The sequence below is a fragment of the Heliangelus exortis genome, chromosome 1 (genome assembly GCF_036169615.1).
Source record: "Heliangelus exortis chromosome 1, bHelExo1.hap1, whole genome shotgun sequence".
In the NCBI taxonomy this organism is placed as follows: Eukaryota; Metazoa; Chordata; class Aves; order Apodiformes; family Trochilidae; genus Heliangelus; species Heliangelus exortis.
The window spans coordinates 153,065,404-153,089,212 of NC_092422.1; the positions used below are offsets into that span (position 1 = coordinate 153,065,404).

General features: G+C 38.0%; 1 protein-coding gene across 3 annotated transcripts in view; it reads left to right on the plus strand.

Annotated features, from left to right (window-relative positions):
* Positions 1 to 19,301, plus strand: part of BCAT1 (branched chain amino acid transaminase 1) — a 58,741-nt gene extending 39,440 nt beyond the window's left edge. For all 3 annotated transcript variants that reach the window (XM_071733071.1, XM_071733069.1, XM_071733070.1), the window contains 6 exons: positions 464 to 627; positions 3,074 to 3,216; positions 8,971 to 9,056; positions 10,785 to 10,925; positions 12,730 to 12,804; positions 17,378 to 19,301. In XM_071733071.1, the coding sequence (XP_071589172.1) occupies positions 464 to 627; positions 3,074 to 3,216; positions 8,971 to 9,056; positions 10,785 to 10,925; positions 12,730 to 12,804; positions 17,378 to 17,419 (651 nt within the window). In that variant the 3' untranslated portion in view covers positions 17,420 to 19,301. The remainder of the gene's footprint in view (positions 1 to 463; positions 628 to 3,073; positions 3,217 to 8,970; positions 9,057 to 10,784; positions 10,926 to 12,729; positions 12,805 to 17,377) is intronic.
* The last annotated feature ends 4,508 nt before the right edge of the window (positions 19,302 to 23,809 follow it).

The following is a 23,809-nucleotide window of genomic DNA, read 5'->3' on the forward strand; positions in this document are numbered from 1 at the left end:
ATCACTAACCTGTCTGAGTGGTTCCTCCACTGTTGCTGTTGTTAGCAATGGCCCTTGCCACTCCTTCCTGTTGAAGGCTTTGCTGCTGTGATTAATACAGCTTATGCTGCTGTGATTAATACATAAAATTATACAGAATCTTGTTAAGCTAATTTCTGAATTACCAAAAGCTTGAAATAATTTGAGATTATATCTATGTATAATCAGATATAGATATATATAGAATATATTGATAAATGAAACAACCATAAATGAATGGTGATAGGATGTAATGTAAGGGTCATTTATTTTGCTTGGAAAAGGGGGAAGTTATATAAATATTTTCATTTCAATGCAGCACTTTTGTCTTAGTAAGAGCACTCTTGTGCTGTAGGTCCTCTGAAAGCAGCCAGTTGTGCAGCATCTCACATTTGGACAGAAGCATACCTGTAACTTTAGATTTGTTTACATTCCTTAATTTCAGCCTTCCCTTGGAGTGAAGAAGCCAACTAAAGCCCTACTGTATGTCATACTGAGCCCTGTGGGCCCTTACTTTGCAAGTGGAAGCTTTAATCCAATATCCTTATGGGCAGATCCAAAATACGTAAGAGCCTGGAAAGGAGGAACAGGGGACTGCAAACTGGGAGGGTAAGAAAACCGGATTCTGCATTTTCTACATAAGCTTGCAAAGGGATTTGGGTTTTAATGAAGTATCTTATCCATTAGAAGCAGAGGTTTTAAATATAGCAGTTAATGTACTATAACAAAAGTTTCAAAATCGTGCCTTGCAAATATTATTATACAATTCAGTAGCAAGTTTCTGTTTGGCTATTACAGCCGAATGGATTATTTACAGAGACAATTTTGCAGCATCTCAAGCTGAGGAACTGTACCTGGAATGTGTCCATGTAACAATTTGGCTGCTCCCCTGGCAGAAGATGACACTAAACACATCACTGCTGTGATGCAGCATTCAGTCTGGCAGCCTGCTGCCTGCTGGGCAGTGAGCACCATTGACTGCTGACCTCCATCCTCAGCAGAGTGTCCTGACAAACCATCTGCAGTTAGACAGGGGAGCCTGGGTGTGTAAGGGAAAGCAGGAGACAAATATCTGCATTGACTTGATCACAGTCTGACAGTTGTCTGCTGAACTAGGCCAAAGCACCAGGGAAGCAGAAACATGATTTTTAGTATCCAAATACTTAACGTGTCGAATGATGTTGTTTTAAGTCTTGACTGGAGCAAGCAACTTGGATGTGGCTAAGTAAAGATCTTGATTATACAACCCTGGTCTTTGGCATAAACAAAGCTTATTGTCTACCTGTGAGTTACTTTTCTAGGCAGGAAGTTACCAGTTGTCATGTGCTGCTCAACTGAGCTAGCAGAATAATCAAAGGGCAAAAAAACAGTTTTCCTTCATTCAGTCTGATTTGAGACCTTGTCGCGGTTTAACACTGGCCCGGCAATTAAACCGAGTAAGAGACGCTCTCTATTAATCTCTCTTCTCCCTGATAAAGAAAGGAGAGAGAATAAGAGAGAGAGACTTATGGGTTGGAAACTAAACTGTACAGCTTTAGTGAAACAGTAATGATAAATAGGAAAAATTACTGAATATATACAAATATACAGGAAAATGGATACCATGTTCCTCGCCCCCCTCCCCCCAATAACTCTCACGTCACCACCGAGGCTGCAGGGCAGCCCTGGGAAGGTCCAGGCTGGACTCCTGGAGTCAGCAGCAGTTGGGAACTGGAGGCAGGAACACACAGATATGGGCTGGCACGGATCAGGGCCACAGGCAGACGAACGGACAGAATCCTTCCAGGATGCCGGGTGAAGGAATGGAAGCAGGAAAGGCAGGAAGGGCAGGCAGCCGGAAGCTGGAAGCGCAGCTTGGCCCTCATGATCCCTCAAATTTATAGTGAGGATGATGTATATGGGATGGAATACTCTGGTCAATTCTGGCATCTATCTTGTCCGTTCCTCCCCAAAGGAGGGCTGCAGGTGGGACCTCTTTATCCCTTCTGGAGGGTAAAATGTTTTCCTCAGAGCTGAGCAGTGTCCTTGGCTCTGCACACCAGTCTCTAGCAGTAACTATAAACATCGAGTGTTATCAGTCCTAGAAGCAGACACTGTCTGAGAAACTTGCTGTTAATTTCAGCAAGTGCGACTACTTACAAGAGACTTAGCTAAAAGCAAAAGTACAAGACAGAAAATCACCTTTATCCTGGCCCAAACCAGGACAGACCTTTACTCTTTCTTTGTGCGTTTTTGCTTAGTTTTAGAAGTGTATTGTTTCCTGCCCATCCTTAATCCATCAGCTGTGAAAAAAAAAGATAGTCTGGAGTCACTACTGACTTGATTTGTGCCCAGAGGTGAGAGCTTAACTCCAGTGTGGTTAACACTTTGGAGCTGCTGACTTTGGGTCTCAATAGTTGTTAAATATCAGAAAAGGGCTATTCCCCTCTTGAAAGCAGCAGCACACACACACTCTTCAGTCAGGTTCACTCTGTAGGCAGCATTTTAGGAAAATATTTCCTTCTCAAGGACATGGAATTTATCAAGGCCTAACTGCAGCTGCTGAAGTTACTACTTCTGTGAATGACTTTTACTAGGAAAGAAATAATTTACTTCTGCTGATTTTTGTGTTTTAAGAGGTTCATCTCACATGTTCATGTAATAGATGAGATTAGGTAGATAGTTTTGGTTTGTCTTTATTAAAACTGTGAGCTAAATAGGACTTGCTCTCTCTCCAGGGTGCCACGTGCTAAATAAATATAAATGCTTTCCTAAGGTATCTAATTGCAGTGAGCAGAGTGTCCAAAAAAATGGAAGAAGAGGTATTTTTAAAACAATTTGGATGGATATGTTTGAGCTGTTGATGCTGCTTAGCTCTTCAAAGCTTTTGTGTTGTAGGTACAAATGATCTAGTAAAGCACTGGTAAAGTATTTGCAATGAAATATTCCAGGGCCAAGCAGTGACTATGCAGAGCACTTGCTCAGTAGGTAAATGTGCACACATCCCTGCACAGAAATGAGAAAATATTCAACCAGATATTCATATCTGTTTCCTTTCCCCTTTTGTTTCTGGAAGGAATTATGGTTCTTCTATTTATGCCCAGCAAGAAGCCCTGGAGTTTGGCTGCCAGCAGGTTTTGTGGCTCTATGGAGAAGATCACCAAATAACTGAAGTTGGAACAATGAATCTGTTTCTCTACTGGATAAATGAAGATGGAGGTATAGTAACACAAAACATGGAAACTTTAATAGAGTAGGCAGGTAGGGCTGTAATCCATAAAATGTTTATTAGAGTGCAGATCACAAAATGTTAAGTTAAGATGATTTAACAAAGGAAATGTCTGTTCTCTTCTAAAAACTGGTAGGTGACTTAGTTATAGTGTTGTGAAAGTGATGATTCTGGAGCAAAGCAAGCAGTACTCACAGCTTGCTGATAACATAATAAGTTGTTGAGCTTGTTTGTGGGTTCAGAAGGGTAGTCAAGCTATATATACTATCAGATAGCAGGTTTGCTGTCAGCTCTGGCAGTATGTTTGATCTTGAAGAAGGTGTTGGGTCAGAAAGAGTGCAATCACACTAAAAACACACTGTGGCTGTGTAACTCTTCAGACTCTGTGGCTTTAGGCACGAGTGGTTCCCATCATCACTTTCTGGCAAGTCAAATGTTCCCATAGCATAACCAAAAGTATTTCAGTGTCCAGTTGATGAAGAACTCTGCTCTTTCTTTGAAGAATCTGAAGTTCTGTCTAGTGGAGGCAGAGAGAGAACCTGCCAGTCAGCCCTCCACATCACTAATGCTCAAATGGTGCTTTCACCATTATTATCTTTCTCAAAAACATTTTACCTCTTTGTACCCAGTCATCTCTGAGTGATGCACACACTGATTAGAAAACTACCTAGTTAATGAGCAGCCAGCTGTTTAGGCATCTCAAAAACACCCACTGGGCATGCAAGTATTCAGTGCTTGAGAAGTGGTAGTTGGACCTGAGAACATGAAGTCTACATGATTCTGTCCTTAAAGGACTGAGCCAATGTATAAAGTGAAATAAAGTGAATAATAAGACACATGACATTCATGAGTGCTGACCTTCTGTGAAAATTGTTATTGAATTTTTGCGTGGTAGCATTGAGACTCTGGTTTTGTCATAGTACCATGAGGGACCTTGGAAATTGACATTTTTCTGACAGTGCTCAGCTGTGGTACAGAGGCAGCATTCCGTGGGGACAGCAGTGTGCTTTGGGTGTGTCGAGTAATGGGAATACAGCTACCTGACTCCCATCTTCTGTTTCATTACTTTTTTTTTCTGCAAAATCTTTACCAGTTTTGTAAGAAAAGAAATATTCCTTCATCGCTGAATCTGCGAAGCCTTGTAAAAAAAACTTATAAATATGAGAAATCTTGCTATTGTCATTGCTGTAGAAGCAGTAGATTTATCAGTGTAGATAGATGTCCAAATCTAAGCCTTGTGTAACTTGGCTGGAGAGACACAAAAATAGATTTTGGCTCATTCTGCCCAGGGAAAGGACACTGAAGGAAGGACATAATTAGAATTCAATGTTCTCATTGTACTTAAACCAGGAATATGCTGGAATTATCCAGCTGCAGCACTGCACTGTTCCAAAGATCTGCCAATCACTGTGTTACCAGTGCACTACTGAATAGCACTATTGTGAGGTGGCCGTAGAAAACAACTTGTAATTCATGCCACCCAGGCTAACTGCATGCAGGCAAACCTGCCGTTTCACACGACATGGTCATTAGCATCATTAGAGCATTTTGCTGTCTCCCGGTGTGTTGATTACTGCCTAATTAATGATATCTTTGGTTGACAATCACTCTTGCTGCCAATGTGTGTCATCACATACCTGCCTATGGCTTTACATTGTTGTTTAAAAAGTGCTTGCCATTATGTTTTGTCACCATAGAGAGAAAACTTACTTGGGCTGTGGTTTTGTTTTGTTATGCAAATTCTGCAGCTGAGAGAGTGATCTAACATAAAAATAGTGAGGAAGAAGTTGTAGATCATCATCAAAAGGAAAATGCCCTTCTTTGTGCATTCAGAGGTCACTGCAGGGTAGTCTGAACTGCTCTCCTTGGTGTATAAGAAATGAAAGTCCCAGCCTGGTAAAGCTCAGACTAAAGGACATCTGTGCTTCCAATGAGAGTGGGCTTTTCTTCCAAGCCTTTGCTGTGCATTTGCAGTTAAAGCATTGTGACTAAACATGACATGTTGTCTCGGGTGGCAGGAGGAACCTGGTAAAATCTTTCATTTGTTACTCTGAGGAGGGAGTACGTGAGCAAACAACTCACTCTCTAGTAAAATAACAGGACATGCTCTATACTGGCTTTGTACACCCACTGCTGCTCTGGCTGAGGCTTTTAACATGACCAAATATGGATCCCTGCTGTTTTATAAATAGAGGAGTGTGATATTTCATTCATTAAATACTATTTACAGTTTATGTTCAGAAAGTGAAAAAACTGATCACTCTACAGCCCCTTCCACCTGCTGCTTCAGAGCACATCATAATCTCAGGAGGCTGTTAGCATCAAAACATGTTTCCTTTAATAATATCTGTTCTTCTGTCTAGAATATAAGCTTGTCTTTAGGGAAAACTTACAATTTGAACATATGTCCAACCTGAAGATTTCTATTTATGAAATCTGTGTGCAATTTCTGAGAATTCAGTTTCTTGAGGATTGCTTGGAACCATCTGGGCTGTACTTCTAGCTTTAATGTTAAGGTATTGTGAATAGCATTCAAGCATTAATAATTTTTTTCTGATATGAATATGAGGATTAATATTTCAAAATAGCTTAAATAAATTAAAGTTAAAAATCTTAAAAAGATTGTCTGGAACAGTCTGGTAAACTATCAGGCAAGTTTAGTGTTCTTTAGACAGAAGATTATTTGTGCTGCAGAAGTAACTTGAACGAGTAGACTGCTAACAAAATAAGGATTTTTACCTCTGCTGTAATAGAAAACCATAGCAGTAGCATGGAGGGAAGAACAGCAGAAGAGTGAGAAAGCAGATGAAGAAAAGGAGTGGAAAGTAACTAAGGAATGTAGATCAACAAAGAGGTGAAGACAAAGTGATTGCATGAGGGAAGAATAGAAGAAAAGCCTGAAGGAAATAAGGAGAAAGAAACAGAAAGGTCCAGAAAAAAAATGGGAAAAGAAGTCAGCTATCAGTAATAGTGAAATCAGGGTTTCCTGGGTTTTCCTTGAACCTGACATTCCCTGAATATCTGATATAATTTTGTTAAAATATATATTGCTGAATTTCTCAACCTTGTTAGAGTGTGACTCGTACTGAAGTCGTACCAGGTTTGGAATCTTACCTACTTTATGTTCATAAATGCAGATATGTAAAAATTGAAGCTGTATAATATGAAAGACCTCGTTCTAAAAATCCCTTTAGGCATTGATGGGGTTGCATTGTTACACCATGCCTACACCATGCCTGCTGTCGTGGCTCACTGGACTGATAGTGCTACTACTATAAGAATATGAGTAGTCAACTGAAGAGCAAGCCTGACATTTCCCCCTGCTTTTTGCTACTCCATGTTTTAAGGCTTCTAGCCCATCAAAATAATTCAGAAGACAAATGAAGTCTGTGAGCTCACAGTCTGTTTTTTTGGAGATGGACAAACTGGTGTCATATGGAGCCTGGTTTGGCATCAATTCACAGAGACAATGAGCTCTTTGGCATGCCATGTTTTATAGCATTATCATCTCTGTTGGATACCAGGGGAGCAGATGTTCCTTGGGTGGCCCCAGGCTGGTAGGCATCATATGTATACTTGACAAAAGTCTGCAAAGCAGGCTGTTTAAAACATTTTGAGAGTCCCATGTCCTGTCTGCTCAGTGCTGTTTGGTGGCTGGTTAGGCTTGGCACCTTTTCAGACTAGCTCAAATCAGTTAATGTATGTTATTGAGCTTAAACAGGCCCTGGCCAATATCTGTGGCAAAATCACAAAATAGAGAAGAGTATCTTGTGTACAGTTACAATCTTTTTTATTGAAGTCCACGTTATTTGAAGTTCTCTGTTAGAGAAAGGGGAGCGCTTGTATGCGACTGCGTCAAAAATGCAAAACATCAGGTTTTCTGTGTTCAGAATCAGGTGAGCCCTTTAGCTCATGGGGAATTTTTAAGTCCTCTGCTTTTGATAGTTGTGCCAGAATTATGACCAGACAGGCATCATGATTAGGAGTGATGCTAGAGAGACTTCAAAAAAGGAAAGGTATTGTTCCTGACTATATGAGAAAGAAGAGACCATTGCTGCACTCAGGAGCATGTGATAGGCTTGGGTATGACTCTATTGGTTAGTCAAACCAGAGCAGCCTGTTCTAGAGCAGCTTTATTTTTTTTCTATGTTTTGTCATGGAAGTTTACATGTATTACTTATGTGTGTATGAATCCTCATAAAAGATTCACGGATGCGTAGGTAGAAAAAACTTGTAGTCCAAATTAATAAATCCAGGGGTGGCTTCACTAAAAAGTAATGTTTCCCAAGAGAATGGACAATGAGTGGCAGAGCAGAAGAGAGTCCATGCTGTAGTCAGTCTGGAATTGTGCATGCACTGACTGGCAGAAGTTTGTGCACAGAATTGTCTTTCTGACTGTTGAAAATAGTATTAAGCATCTGAGCTCAACCTGCCTTCTCAGTCTAAGGATGAATACCATATTTTTGTCTTCTACCCAGCTGCAAGTTTTCACAAGACCAATAAAAACATTTTTAAGCAGCTTCTTCTTTGGACTGGTTCAAGCAGGCCTGGATTCAGTGATCTTTTGCAGGAAGGGAGAAGGGAGCATAATAAAAACATGAAAATACACACCTTGCTCTTTGATGTAACTTAGGTAAAAAAAGAATCAAATCCTTTAATGGTTTGTGGATTTAATGATCAGGATAGTATCTTTATAGGATCAAGTAAGGGAATGGATTGTCATTGGGAAAATATAATGGTTTAAAATAATATGTAAATAGTATTACTGAAAGTCTGTGCATGTCTTTACTTCTCAGGGCAAATTTGAGACCGTCAAAAGAGCCTGGCTGCCTGAAAGAGTAAATGCTCAATATTCCCTGAGAGAAAGTACTGAGCATGCTATATGATATTTAAAGTGATAGATCAAAATTAAAAAGATTAACTCTAGTTTGCTTGAAAGGTCAGATGGAAGAACATACAAACTTCTATATTGTAATTTAAGTATTTTCCATTTATCGATTACTATTTATTTACTATTTCGTTATATTAGATGAAAATTCATCTAATATTCTTTCTCAAAAGTGTCAAGAAAAAAAAAGCGCACTAGTTGAATGATTTGAATTGTTGGTGCTTTTGAAATTTTATTAGGACTGATCTTCTTGTGTAAAGAGAAAGTTAAGGGAAAAAAGTGTGTCTAAACTAAGACAAAAGATCATTGAGGAAGTCTTCCCTCAAGACTAATTTTGCAAGATTCCCACTACTTTGCTTTTTCAGTAAATGAGCCTCAAAATTTGTGGTAATCAGTTCACATTAATGTTTCATATTAATGCTAGAAGGTAGATATACTGAACCCCATACTCCTAAATTTAGTAAAATAGTTTAAGGAAAGTCATAATCTGCTCTGGGAATATTATATGTGGTTTTCCTTTATGTGTCTTTACTCTGTATTTGAAGACTGAACCATTCAGTGGTGCTCAGTGGTTATACAGTGAGGAGAAAAGCCTTCTACTAGGCTTTAGCCAAGTTTATATTAATGTATGAAATGTGTTTCTTCCACACCCACTGAAGTGTACTCAAAAGGTCCCAAATACTCAACAGTGAATTTGTGTACCATGTGTTCTTGGGGAGCTGATAAATGTTACATCTTACTGGGTAGGGAACATTTCTGGTATTGTTCAGCTTCTTTCTAATTTTCATGTTTGGTGTGATATCAGGAAACATTAGTTTTATTGCTCTATTTTTAAACCAATGTTTCTGTTTGATAGAAAATGAACTGGCAACCCCACCTTTAGATGGCATCATCCTTCCAGGAGTGACAAGACAAAGCATTTTGGATCTGGCACGCAGCTGGGTGAGTGTTTTGACCCTGGCAGTAATGGTTTCAGCTATCACATTGTTACGTCAATGAAAATAAGCATTTCTGGTGTTCAGTATCAAGACGTTCAACTGATCTGACCAAATCCCTCAACCTAAATGGGAGCTGAGGGCGTGCTAATTCATAAATTTCCAGCAACATTCACCAGAATACCCCCACCTGTCACACAGAACAATACCAAGCTTGTTAAAATAGAGCTGTGTAGTATTTAACATGAAAATTCTTATTAAATCCACTGGTACCAGCAACTAAAAGCAAGGAAACAAACAATTATCATGCATGACCACAGCTCTACTTCAGTCATCAGCACCCTGTTTCTTCACTTAGTTCTCATGGTTCCACCCTTATTTCTAGTAACTAGCAAGGCAGTCTAAAAGTCAGCCACGGTTTTGAAGTCACCTGTCTGTTTCCAGATTCCAATTCTGTGATGTAGCCATCCAAGTACTTATTTGGACACTTGGAACTACCTCATATCTTGAAATGCAGCAAATTGTTGACACTGCTTGTATGGTATTCAAAGGCTTTCTTGTGCATCAGATAAGAAGGCAGCCAAAGACTTATCAAGCCCCATGTACTGTCTACTGGGTTTGGTGAGCCTTGTTTTTAGGGAAGACTAACAGGAGTAACACAGGCAGGTCTGATACTTTAAATTGATACTAACTCAGCTTCCAATCACCTGTAGGTGAAATCCAACTTGCTGTGGAGAGAGCTGGGCAGGTACTTCATATGTGTGCCACTTGTTGGCCTCCACAGTGTACTTATGCATCTTTTTTCTTATCAGTACACCCCTGGAGCAGATATGACTGTATACCTCTCAGTCCTCTCTCCTTTACAAGACATAGAGGTATTCCCAGTTGACAGGGCTTGTGTGTGAGATGCCAGACTCTCACCTTAGTCCTCTTGAATAATTAGGTGTCTTCTACTTTCACAAATACTGTTTTCTTCTTCTGATGCCCATTCCCTAGGTATCTGAAACTGCTTACATGGTGTCCTTGCCTCTCATTCCAGTTTAGTCCAGCGCTAATAATTTTCTCTGATATAAGTATTTCAGTTTCATGTTAAAAATCTTTCATATAAAACAAGAACTAAGCTTTAGTTTGGTGTCATAGGACATTAAAGTCCACATAAATCCATGAAATGAAAATTTCAAAGTTTTATTTTTATTTTTGTTCCATAAACACCTCTTCTCAATCAGTTGCTATACATTCTCCACTTGCAAAAAGTGAACCACTTCCCATATTAAGATTGTCTGGTAGTAATTGATTTACTTATACCTTATACACAGCTGTGTGATTTTCATGAAGGATTAAAGAAATGTATTACATATTGTTGGCATTGCAGGTGGAACTAACAGAATGTATTCTGCATAGGAATTATCTGAGAGTGGGATGCAGAGCTGTCTTGACATAACTAAATAATTTTTGTAAATTTGTAAATTTTTGTAACCCATGACAAAATCTTCTGTGTTATTCCTTAGGGCAATATTGATATTCTGAAGGAACAGCTTAGTCATCAACATTGTATCTGGCAAACCACTGGCTTACTTAAAGGTCATTCTTTTGATTATAGTCTATCTTGTATGATACTAGGACATCAAAAGGTGGAAGTCAATGTTTGACTGTAAGAGATATTTTGACATGGAAAACAAAAACAAAAGCAATTTTTAATTTTTTACAGTATTTGTGGTTATTTTTTCTTGTGCAGGGAGAATTTAAGGTGTCTGAGCGATACATCACCATGAGTGACCTGACAGCTGCTTTGGAAGAGAACAGAGTAAAAGAGATGTTTGGTGCTGGAACAGCTTGTATTGTATGTCCTATCTCTAAAATTTTGTATAAGGGCGAGGTAAGATAATGTTTTTTTGTCCTCCTTTCTTCAGAATTGTGTCATAATTAATTGCAGCTGAAGCAAAAAAAAACCAAAACCCAAGTGAGATAGAAAAGGAGTGCTGCCTGAGGCTCCAGGAAAGATGAACAGTATCAGTATGTTGTTTCCTAAGTAAGTTACTAGTTGTCAGAAGAGACCGTTCCCTCTTGTTTTCTGAGTTTTTATAATAGTTAAATTCATAAAATATCAGTTACTCAGAGAAAAAAAAAAATCCACAATAGTTCCCAGCCCATTTAAATGTATAGAAAAATACATTCTCCCACATTCTTTATTGAAATTTTTTCCGAACTTAAGGCACCTGGCAAAGGTGAAGGGAGGAAAGACCTTTGCAGGGAACCAAATTTACTTTTTCAAGTTCATCTCTTCTTCAGCCCTCGTTGCTGGGAACCCAGCAACAGCTCTTTCCACCTACTGTACACCACTTGGGAGATTTCTCCGGCAGGTGGAATTCCACAGGCATTCTATTAAGTTGACTTGATGCTATGTGGCCAACCCAGAGTTAGTTCAGAAGGTTGGCAAATTGCAGCTGTATATATGGATGTGTTCTACTCCATTAAATATGATAAATACAGTACAAGTCTGTTAGGTGATACTTCTTGAATTAAGAAGATGAGAAGAGAAGAGCAGAGAGGAGAGAAGAGAAAAGAGAAGAGAAAAGAGAAGAGAAAAGAGAAGAGAAAAGAGAAGAGAAAAGAGAAGAGAAAAGAGAAGAGAAGAGAAGAGAAGAGAAGAGAAGAGAAGAGAAGAGAATATTTCAGTTGGAAGTGACTTACAGTGGTCATCTACTCCACCTGCCTGACCAGTTCAGGAATGACCAGAAGTTAAAGCATGTTATTAAGGGCATTGTCCAAATACTTCTCAAACACTGACAGGCTTGAGGCATTGACCACATCTCTAGGAAGCCTGTTTCAGTGTGTGATCACTCTTTTTGTAAAGAAATGCATTCTGAGTCCACTTTAGGCCTCCCCTGATGCAGCTTTGAACCATTCCCGTGCATCCTGTCACTGGCTACCAGGAAAAAGAGATCAGCACCTCTCTCTCCCCCTCCTGAGGAAAATGCTGAGAGCATTTTCTCCAAACTGGATAAGCCTGAAGTCCTCAGACACTCCTCATAGGACAGACCTTCTGGCCTTTCACCAACTTTGTTACCCTCCTCTGGACACATTCAAGCACCTTCACATCCTTCTTAAATTGTAGGGCCCAGAACTGCACAGAGCAGTCCAGGGGAGGCTGCACCAGTGCTGAATACAGTGAGAGAGTCACCTCTTTTGACAGGCTGGTAATACTGTGTTTGATGCACCCCAGGATGCCAGAGCAGCCAATACAGAATCATATTTATTATATAAATTATATCATACATCTATATATGTGATATTATCAGATGCTAAGGTAATATTGGAGACATCAAGGTGCTGAGTGTTGATGAGTATTATAAATGTGCCTCTTGCGTTTCTACGTGATGTACTTTAAAATAAAATACTTTACCTAGTTTTTCTTCTCCTGCCTGTTCAATAAACACTCTGTTCTGGACAGATCTTTTGGAAGGTTTAGATGAGCCTTTGTTTAAAAATAGCATAACAATTCAACTAACTTTTCACTGGCTCAGCATGTCCTCCTATAAAAATATTGCAATAATCCTTGCCTGCTTGTAAGAGGACTTGAAAGCTTGATAAATGTTTGTTAAAATTCTTGATGATCCTAATCTAGTCCTGTATATGTAAAGGTATTATTATATGTTATTCTCTCTCCTCTTCATTGTCAGCATTTGCACATTCCAACCATGGAGAATGGACCTCAGTTAGCAACTCGTTTCCTGAATAAACTGAGTGATATCCAGGTAAGGTGCTTCCTCTTCATTAAGCAGATCAAATAGTAAAGAAAAAAATTTAAAAATATTTGAAATTAGCCTTTTAATATTAGTTCTATAGGCAACATTTGATAATAATATAGGCTCTTTTGTTTGCTGTGGTTATTCTACTGTTTTTGTTTGTTTGTTGAGAAAATATGATATGGATGGGAGTAATAGATTTTTTTTTCCCTGTTCAGGGAAGCTGGATAAGAGTTGTAAGATTTTACTGTTGTCAGTGAAATCCAGTACTGTTGCTGTAAGTTTCTTTTTAAAGGAGCATCTTAACTATGATTGCAAAATAATATAAGCAAATCAACAAGGAGATGGATGAAGTAGTTATCACTCACTATGTACAGCCAGCTGATCAGAATTTCTGTTCCTCAGCATCTTTCCAATCACACAGTCATGTCTTGCTCTAAAAAATCCTCTGTCATTTGCTAAATACCAAAGCCTCTTTGGAGTCTGTGCTTGACCTTGATGTCTGGGCTTAGGAGTCAGTACATTCCTTAGTTAAAGTCAATAAGCAGAACGTGATGGCACTTCTTATTTTAGTTGATTGTTTTGCTTATTTAGCATAGTTTATGGTGTAGAGGATTTGGGAGTAAGAGTAGGTCTTAGCAAATTAGACACCCTGTTATTTAAGATCAAGGAGCTGCTTGGCAGTGTTGCCATGATTTCTTCCAATCAAGTCTGATGGTTGCTGTTCTGCATTCTTAGCTTTTGGCTCAAGAGGTTCTTAGATTTTCTACTGAAATTTTTAGCCCCAAACTAAGAAACTTTTTGAAAGATTGTGCGAAGTATTGCACCACATAGGAGCCATAAATCAAGCATAACTTTTTAAAGTCTTCAAATTGATTTTTCTTTCTGATTTACAGGTCCCTTACTAGTGCATAGAAATAATCTGACACAAGGTTCTTCTGATGAGACCCTAAACAAAAACCACTCATGAATTGCATTCTGTTGTCATATGTTGACCCACCTAAAATCCCTTGATACACACGTTCATATATGTAATGTTATTTATTCAGTGCTTTGTGCTATGATGCAATCCAAGTTTAAATCCATTGCTATTAGTTACAGCATTTTTATTTGCTTAGTTCAAGCAGGGTGAAGCAACCTGAGATAAGAGGAAGTCAGGCCATCTTGTATCATTTCAGTGGTTCTTCTGTATTCTTGTACCTCTGCATATTTTCACCTTTCACTGTTGTTTATTTCTCCAGCATAACAACTTTCTTTTTCTTCTTCCTGCCCTGCCTTCTCCCCTCCCCAAGACTTGCAGTTTAAATAATGCAGCAAAAACAGTTGACTCTTTTTCTCTAGGAGGTTAACATGGGGTCAGCATCTCTTTTTCTTTACAGTAGTATTGAACATTTCTGTCAACTCAGAGAGGAAAGAATTCCTGATCTTCTGGCACCTTTGTGTTGGTGTCTGAGACAACTATCATGGGGGCAAAGGGAGATGCTCTCCCACCATGTTTCTCTTGTGTCAGCTGTGCCAACCATAAAGCCTTGGGATCTGGATCTTTCTCTTCAAGCAGTAGAACTGATAGCTAGGAAGAAACAGTCATTTTTAGTTCTAAATTTTAGGGTGAGAGGCTCAGTATTTCACGTATCCATGTCAGTTACATATAACATTTTTATCACCTTACTTTATGAGAAAACACAGTGGCCTTTCTCCAGATTCCCCCTACATAGCACAGTTTTATTTCATGTCTCTCATTCTAAATGCCTCATATACCTATCTAAAATGACTGTTGGTGTCCATCACTTTATTTTTCTTGTTGTCATGCATCCAGATTTATTTCAAGACCTTTTCTATACCAGGATGAAAAAACCATCTCTTTGCATTGTCACTGGTTTATTGTCATGTCATATTTGGATGGTCTGAGACTTTGACTCTAAAGAACATTCAAGTTCTGAAGAACAAAATGCAATGGAAATTGAAGGCAGTCTCATCTTCTGTCTCTGTGATGTGCTGTTGCCTGAGCTAGGGCAATGTATCCATTTCATATTGGACAACAGACCTTGGTAAAAAAGTAAAAATTCTCAGTACCAATATTGGCCTGCATTTGAACCTGTGACCAAGAGGTGCTGAGCTCCCTATCCAATATCATTATACCAATTCCCCTGAGTATAATACATGCTTGTTTAACATTTTTGGATTTTCATCATTATTGTGTTTCCAAGTCTATTTTCATGCTGCTCATTGTTCTTTTGCAAGTTTTCTGTGTTCAACAGGATTTCTTTAGATTTGAACAGCTGTTCAGTGGAACAAGAGCTAGAGTGACAAATTAGAAACTCATGGGCAGAACTGATTCCATTTCTCATGCTAATTGAGAGAGACAGTAGTAGCACTGCAATGCACATTTCCTTTCCTATCACTGAGTGGAACTTATGATTACTAAAAGACACTTGATTAAGATTTTAGAATAAATCAGTTACTTTGTGTACAGCAATGGTGTGCTTATGAATGAATAAGTCATCGTACACTGTCTTCTATAACCACTTGAGTTAGAAGATTTTGAGATGAGATTCTTTTCTCTGTGAATACAGTCAATGAAATACCACTCAGATGTTGTAGGGGTTTCTGATTTGGTTTTTGTGTTGGTTTTTTTGGTTTTGTGTTTGTTTTTTTGGTTTTGTGTTGGGTTGTGTTTGGTTTTTTTTACATTCCATGCTTTGGGAATAAACAAGCTTTTTCTGTGCCCTTTAAAGTGTAGATTGGATGAAACTTAGAAGGGATGGATATATGGTTTAAACAATAATAATACAAAATACATTTAAACACTGCAGTCAAGACAGCAGTGAATACACGTGTAGTCTAAGACCATTTCTATCTCAAAACTGCATAATCTAAATGGCTAGGCCAGCTGAGAATGGATATGTTAATTTTTACAAAGCAGGAACTGTAGGGGGAAAAAGAGGAATAGGATCGTCTAGCTGGAGGTCACAAAAGCTTTGACAGAATCATAAAAACTAAATCTTATATTTCCAGAATGAAGACATCTTAACTGTGATAAGATATTCATTCCCCTTCATTCCCCTTTTAATTCTGGAAGCATTTTCAAACTGCAGTAAGAAAAAGCAACTCAGACCAGCATTTGCAATTACTGAAATCAGCATCAGAGCATTAGATGATACAACTACCTAAAGTTAACAAAACTTAATAATAATCCCCTGACTACCTTCTGATTTGGGGCAGGTGAAAGTGCCACTTTTTCTCCAAGAAGCAGTGATATGAACATCAAAGACATCAATATTTTTCTCTCTTTGCCCCATCCTCAATAAAAATTCTTCATGTTAGGGTAATCCATGACTTTGTGGTAAAAAAAAAAAAGATTAAAAAATATACATCTGCTTTTTCTTGGTTAGAGTTCCCAAGGCAACCACACTGACATCTGGGAATATAAACTGGAAATCCTTTGAACAAGTAATTCATCCAAGGTCCTGCGTAGTGCCAAAGCAGTGTTTAGTCAACCACATTGCAGACTGCAGAACAAGATCAGCAGATGTGGTAATAAAAAGTAGTTGTGGTACACGTGGAGTTTCTTTAGAAGCTTTACATGCTGGATTAGAGAGTAAAGGAAACTGAGCAAGGAAATTGCTTTGTGGATCCAGAAGTGTGTTTTTTCTGTCTCAGCCTAATTTGTCTTTTCCCTGCTTTACTGACCCTTTATCACCATTCGTGATGATGTACAACCTGGATTGGAGGAACTTTCTTTTTATTCTCTCTGAAGAAATGATCATCAAATCATCTTTCCAGCTTACATCAAGTCTCTAAAAGCAGTCTTTGTTCCTTGGTAAAAAGTATTTTCCAGCTCCCTGAATACGATACTATGAGAGAAAGGGCTTCCAGTTTCTATCTGCCACTAGTCTGTCCACCTCTACTTTCCTTGAGCCCTCTGTGCCTCTTTGGGACATTATTTACAGGGCTAGTGACAAAGAGCTTTAAAATGTAGGATCAGTTTAACAATGAAAAGTGCTTCTTTGGGACTGTGCATTCTCTCCTGCAAGGGAATACGGCAGGTTGCCTTTGTTTGTGCCTGGTGATACTCTTGGTTTGCATATAAAAAGATTACTTGTTTTATTTGGGTTGCAATTATTTCTAATTGTACTCTGTGGTATTTGTGATCAGTTTTCTTTCAAATTTAATCAGAGCATGGTAATAAAAAGCCATCTTGAAAATAAAAAGAAATAAAAACAAATGTGTTTTTTTTATTGGAGCTTGAGCAGGAGCATACTTATGAATGAATTAGTGAACTGACCTCAGGGAATAACTATTCAATTGATGGAAAGCCCTAGTGAAGCTAAACTGTACTGTATCATCTCCAGTGAGTATCAGTATTGCCCCTTCCTGGGCTGCTTAGTAGAAGATGTATAAAACCTCAAGCTGCCTTTAGGCTTTTCTTAAATCAAAGACAGAAGTAAAGGCATAAGAAGTAATGTAAACTGCTATCTGAGTGGTGGATATGAATTTTTCTGAGGGCAAAACTAAGTTATCATAATTGTAACACTGTTACTTTTAACTTGTATCCTCAAGCTCTGTTTTTGCTTTGTTTCAGTATGGAAGAGAAGACAGTGATTGGGTGGTGCTGGTGTCCTGAAAGTGGAAGAGTTCAGTCAGAGCCTCCAGACCAAACAGACCTGAATAATGGCAACTTCTGTAGCTGCCTGTGCGTAGCATAGTTTCTGTATCAATTTGCTCCCCAGGATGATTGTTTCCACAATCTGGCAAATGTGAACACAATCATTTTGATTTCTACTGTAATCCTTTTAGTAGAAGCCTGTTTTCTTGGTAGAGGTGCTAAATGTAAGCAATAGAACTTTCCTAATGGTTTTATTAGTGCCTCCTTTATCTTATGTACAGTCTGAAAACTTGTAAAATGCTCTTCAACTGCTCTTCAGTTTGTTTGGTTTGTTTTCACTGCCACCACCAGCAGAGCATGTCTCATATAACACAAAGACGTGTCCTGTTTGTTTGCCACAGGGTTCTGTTGACATTATTCTGCCTTTTGCTCTGTGTTTGGGAAACAATTAAGTTTAGCCATAGGTTCTTTCCTTTCACACTTTGCTTGGATGGGAGATTTCCTGAGTTTGCAGAGCCAGTTAGATCCCCTCATCCTTACTCTGCCAAATAACAGCTCTGTCCTTTAGGCCAAAATTCTCAAGTCGATCTAGGCTGGAATATATTCTCTGTTGGCCTGTTGCCATTGCATCCCTGGGGATATGCAGTGGCTGTTTAGGCAACACTACTGCTCTAATAGTCAAATCATCCTTCCATACATGATTTACAGGGCTGGGCCAAGCCAGGCCCTGCTGAGACAAGCATCACCCTCAGTCTGGCCCTGGCATGGAGCTGGGCACTGCAGACTCAGTGTTGCCTTCAGAGTGACTCTCTAGAAAATAATAACTAGACAGCCACAGCTATGAAAATTGAACCACTCCAGAGCAACCACACCTTTGTTTTGAGGAGTTTCTTTCAACATTCAGTCATATTATTTAAAGTAGCAAAATGTTTTGCTTGTCCCTTTGGCAGGTGCTGTGAAATGTATCCAGCCTCCATTGACACCCATGTACCTTAATAGGGCCCTCCTATTAAGGAACAAGCTATGTTGTCAACAGAAAATACCTAGCACAGGAAGGAAAGGTATTTCATTCAAACTCTGTTTTTGTTCTAATTAAGCATTATTATACCCCTGCTCTCTCAGATGCAGGCTTGGTACTATCTGGAAGCAATACAGAGCATGTAGCCCATAGTTAGGGAAGTAAATTCTGCATATGTTCATTACCAATTATACTGTAATATTTATTAGCTTTCTGTTTTTGCACACAGCTTTGTTGAGCAGCTTTAAGATACCTCTTGCCAAAAAGGATCACCATATTTCTGTTTCAACATTCCAAAGTGCTACTTCAGTGTAAAACTGGTGGAATTTGACAGTGATGGAGTCTGATAAGAAGTAAGAGCAAAACATTTATTGCTGGAGATGCACCAGTATTAAGGGAAATATTTAGCACTTTATTTTTTTTAAGACCCAAAACTCTCTCTCCCACGCTTAGTAAGTCCTTTCTAGTTACTGGCATTTGTTCATACAGTTGAAAAAGACAAAGTGTAAGTTCTATTAGACCATCCATGCCTTATGTAACTGCTAAAAAGCAGCCTTATGGCTTTCCTGATCATTGTTTATCAGATTTTAATGACGACCTCTACTTAGCCATTACTTTCTTTTGCTCCCTCATATCCTGAATTTTCCTGTCGTTCACTGCAGTCCAATCTGATCTTTTAATGAAGAACAGTTGAAGGTTCTCTCTAACAATATGACCATTGTTAATCTTTTTTTTTTTTTGATAGTTTTCTCTTTAGACTACAACTGCAAGCACAAAATGTTGTTACACTTACCATAGCAATAGTTTGTGTATCTAATTTTCTGACTATTTGAATCTGTATTATGTGCTGGTCTTCATTCAATATATTACTATGTATTATAAGCTGCTGGTAGTAATTTTATTTAATTAGATGGGTGGAAAAATTAACACGGGCCATATGTCGGGGTGCAATGTGGGGTAGAGAGTTTTATCCAATGAGAGAAGAATCATAACTAAAGAGTGCCTTCAACTAGAGTGTGGCAAGGAGCTCACTAAAAATTATGTAATGAACATGAGGTTTCTTGTTACTGAACTATCTACCTTGTCCCCGTGTGTTCATCTTAGATTTAGCAGCAAAAGGAAAAGTGGAAATATCTAATTTCAGATGCATGGCAAAGTGGTTGTAAAATACCTTAACATCTCAGGATGTTGACAGAGTTGGCAGGTCATATATCAGAAATCCCTGTGAAGACATCAATATTCCAGCAGTAAGCTGTTCACTAGTCAGAATGAGTAAAGACTAACTAGAAAAATTATTTTACTGCGCTGTAAACATAAAAGTTTTGTTAAACTGTTCTTAAATTGGATGCAAGTAATTTAATGAGAGGAAACAAGGTGTTATCATTTATTGTGATTTGCACCCTTCCCCGCACTGACCAGAGAGACACCTTTCCTTTTACTGCATGTTTTGAATGGCTGGAGAGTTCAAAATTATGAGAGTTGAAACTGGAATCACTCACAGAAATGCATAGACTTTTCTACCAGAGAAGAATGAAAATGTAGTGTGTGAATGTTAACTGTTGTCTTTAACATATTGGTTCATTGCTTTACTCTGGCTATGTCAATTCAAAGCTGTGCTTGTTTCAGAATGAGATCCAGGTGAATAGGTTCTAGATTTTAAACTTCAAGACCTAAATAAGGGAGCTGATGGGCTAGTGTAATACAGAAAATTATTCTGATATTGCATGCTGTCTTACCCTGCGTTCTGCTACTGCTTTTTATCCTGTTAACCAAAGGAAAGAAATAATATGTGTAAATAATAGTATTTGGTATTACATTCTCTCTATTTTCGCCTGTAAAATTTAGGAGGGAACTGTGGCATTCCCTGAGCTAATAATGAATTGTAAAAGAACATCTGCACATCTTTTCTCCATTTGCCCTGTTTGTTTAATTGCAACAGATTTACACAGAAAGAATTTGGTACATCATAACTAAGCAATTATCCATTCTTCATCACTTACTTATGGTTCTGCTAATTGATCATTTAAGACAAAAGATAGTCTGACATTAGGAGAATTTGAGACTGTTCTAAAAAGATCAACAATTTAATATTGTTGTGTGATACTTGCATAATTGGCTGGAGTTATTTAATGTTTAATTGGGTTGATCAAATGAGATTCAGCCTTTCACGTGCTTATGTTTCACAAATACTGGTACTTCAAAATTATAATAATGAACTCTAATCTTTGTATGTTCTTTCTTCTCCCCTTCATTCTTTTGATTATTATTTTCAGTATTAAGCATGTCCTTGATTTTCAGTTTGGTGAGCATTATTCATGCATAAGGAAAGAGGAAAAAACTCTTTCAAAAGAGAGAACTTTCATGAATATAAGCTGTTCAGATGCCTGGAGTTATGGCCTTACTTAACTAGATAGAGCAAATTGGCTGAAATTTTACAGGGAGAGATTTTGGTGAGAATGCTAACAAAGGGTCCTGCTTAAGGTAGATAATCTGCTCAGTTTGTAGCAATGCAAAGCAAGCATGATTTTTATGGGATATAGATGGGAAATCTGATGAGACAAAAGCCAGATAATGAGATCTCTCTGTACAGCCATTGCTGAAACATTTTCAAATATCTCAAGCCAAAAAGTAGTTGTCCTCCACTCCTTTTTTTAGATAAACTCTTGTTTAGGGCTTACCTAATTCAACAGAAAGATATTGTTGATCCTTTCCTGTATACTTATTTTACACTTATTTTTCCTCAGGTGTGAAGCATCGTAATTTGGAAAAATGTGGTATTTGACAGAGTCATTTGATGTACAAGTTATTTGAAATGTCTGTCAAATACATGGTATTCCAAGGAGGCAGACAGAAAAACAGCTGGGACTGATCTCATAGCCACCTAATTAGAGGAATTCTTGAATTCAAAAGCCTCTCCAAAATAATCTGCATAATCTCAACAAATTTCATAATGTGATCTCTCTGTTGATAGTGCCTTGCTATGATAGAATACAGAGATGGTAGCACAGCCTTGCAGACTATGGCCCATTGGCTCTCTCTGCATGAGATTCTCCCTACTTATGGTAAGTTTTTAATATTCTAGTGGCAGGCTTGGATACTGAGAGGTGGCCATGTGTAAACACCAGGGCATGCCCTGAGGTGGTCTTTTCCTTGCTGTCCTTTCCTCTCCAAACAGACTTGTGACCCCTTTTCTTCAGCCTTCTCTTAGTCTTATATCTAAAAGTGACCATTTAATCAAATTGTCATTTTTTTGCTTTTAGTAGTAGTGACAGTTAAGAAAAAAAAACAAAAACAAAACAAGCAGAAAACAAAAAACCAAAAAGTGTTTTGTTCATCTTGCAGGGTTTTCAGACTCAGAATTGTGCTTTACTGTCTGTATATGTAATGCCTGAGCAGACTGCCACGTTGTGATCCTGGACAAGTTATCTAACCTCCCTGTAAGTGTAGAGTAGTAGTACTATCACTTATTACACTTTGAACTCTAAGCCAAAGTTTTGCATAATAACTTATTTTACTACAGATCAAAAAAGCTTTCCAAAAAGCTTTTTAAGGGGCAGAGAAAATTGTAATGTAAAAGCCAGTATTCTAAGGATTGCTTTAGAGTGGGAGTATCTTGACTACTCAGGAGAAAAATGTTATTTGAATGAGAAATATGTTTAAGGTTTGCTCTATGAATCCAGAGACAAATAAAATATATATTTCAGAATATAAAGTAGCATACTGAAAGAACTTGAAAAAACAATTCCCCTCTGCTTCCCAAACAGTGCTATCTTATTTAAAAGTGATTTTTGAAGGAAGCATTGTACTTCTCAGTATAGAGCCATTAGATTAAGACTATTCTAGAGGTACACTTTGACATGTAGCACCAAGAGAGACCTCTTTACCTATCCTGACTACAAATTTTCTGAACTGTAATCTTTACTGTGCTTTTACTGTATTTTATCACTGTCCTCAAGATTTGGAAAAATAATTTGTAGGTCCTAAATCATTGAAGCTAAGAAACTCCTTAATAAGTATTTATATTTTTAGTCATAGTAGCAAAAGGCAATATTGGTATTGCATTGTAGAAAAAGTGTAGTAAGTCCATGCCTTGCTTTAAGATTGATGTTTATTAGTGGGAATTTCAGGATATTTTCCCTGATACTACAAGATCTGAGTGCCATCTATAGCACAGCTGTCAAATATAAAGCCAACTCCATAAAAAACCCTAACTTTCCCATTACCTTGAGCTGCAACAGTTAGGTACATTAAGGCTTAGCAGTTGTGGAACAATACTGAGTTGGAATAGTCAAGCCTCACATTTGGGACAAAACTTTGGAATTAGCAGCTCAGATAGAAAGAAATCTCATTGCAACAATAGCAAGTTTAACCATTCCCAAATTTACTAAAAAACAATGGTGACTATATTCACTAGTAATAGCAGCACTGCTAGATCCTCATCCCTCACCCTGAACATGAATTTATACTGTTCACTTATCTTAAATTTTAATTTATTGTGTCTGATTTTTACTACAATCCTGAATTATCATGCCATGCTTTAAAAATAAATAAATAAAATCTTAAATATCACTTTAGTTGGAAGATCTTGAGGAGGATTTTAAGACCCTATATAGAATGTTAAAGTCTTTAAAATATCTGCTGGATAAAGTTAAGGTTGAAAAAGTAAAGATACTGTACCCTACTAGCATACTCTTGGATTTTTAGTACTTAGTCTGCAACAAATGGCAGACCCAAAAGTAAAGTCAAAAGTCTTCTGACTCCAGAACAGGCATGCTAAAGGAGTAAGGTTAAACTTTCTCTGTAAGTCAATCAAGACAGGAGGTCAGAAATACATCATTACCATTCTTATTCAGTCCCAAACAGAGACTATCCCAGCATAACAAATTTTTAGCAGGATGGTAGGTTTCTGTTTAATAATGCACTTATTCAGTTGCTTAAATACTTACATCTGTGCCTATGTTTTGAGAAATTGGACCCTATTATTTTAATTAAAACTTGCAACACAAAAATTTAAAATGTAAAATTTACGGGGGAGTAAAATGTTAGTTCCATACAAACAGGTAAAACTCCAGATCATCCAACAGTGAGAAACAGGTCAGTGGCCTATGCTGTTCCCATAATTTAAATTAATTTTCTAATGGCCTCATAGCTGACTAGAACCACAAGTAAGACACAGATATCTCTGACTCTATTCTGTAGTTGAGGATGTTGACAAAGAGTGCATCTATTCCTTCCATCTCCTGGGAGGGTGGTTTGGACTCTAGCTTGGCCTCTATAGTAGAAAATGACAGAATGTAGAAGATTCTTTGCCGTGATGGATAAGAGTTTTATCTGAAGCTATTTGCAAATGAGTTCTGTCAAAGCAGTAAATTTGGAAAGAAATAACCCAA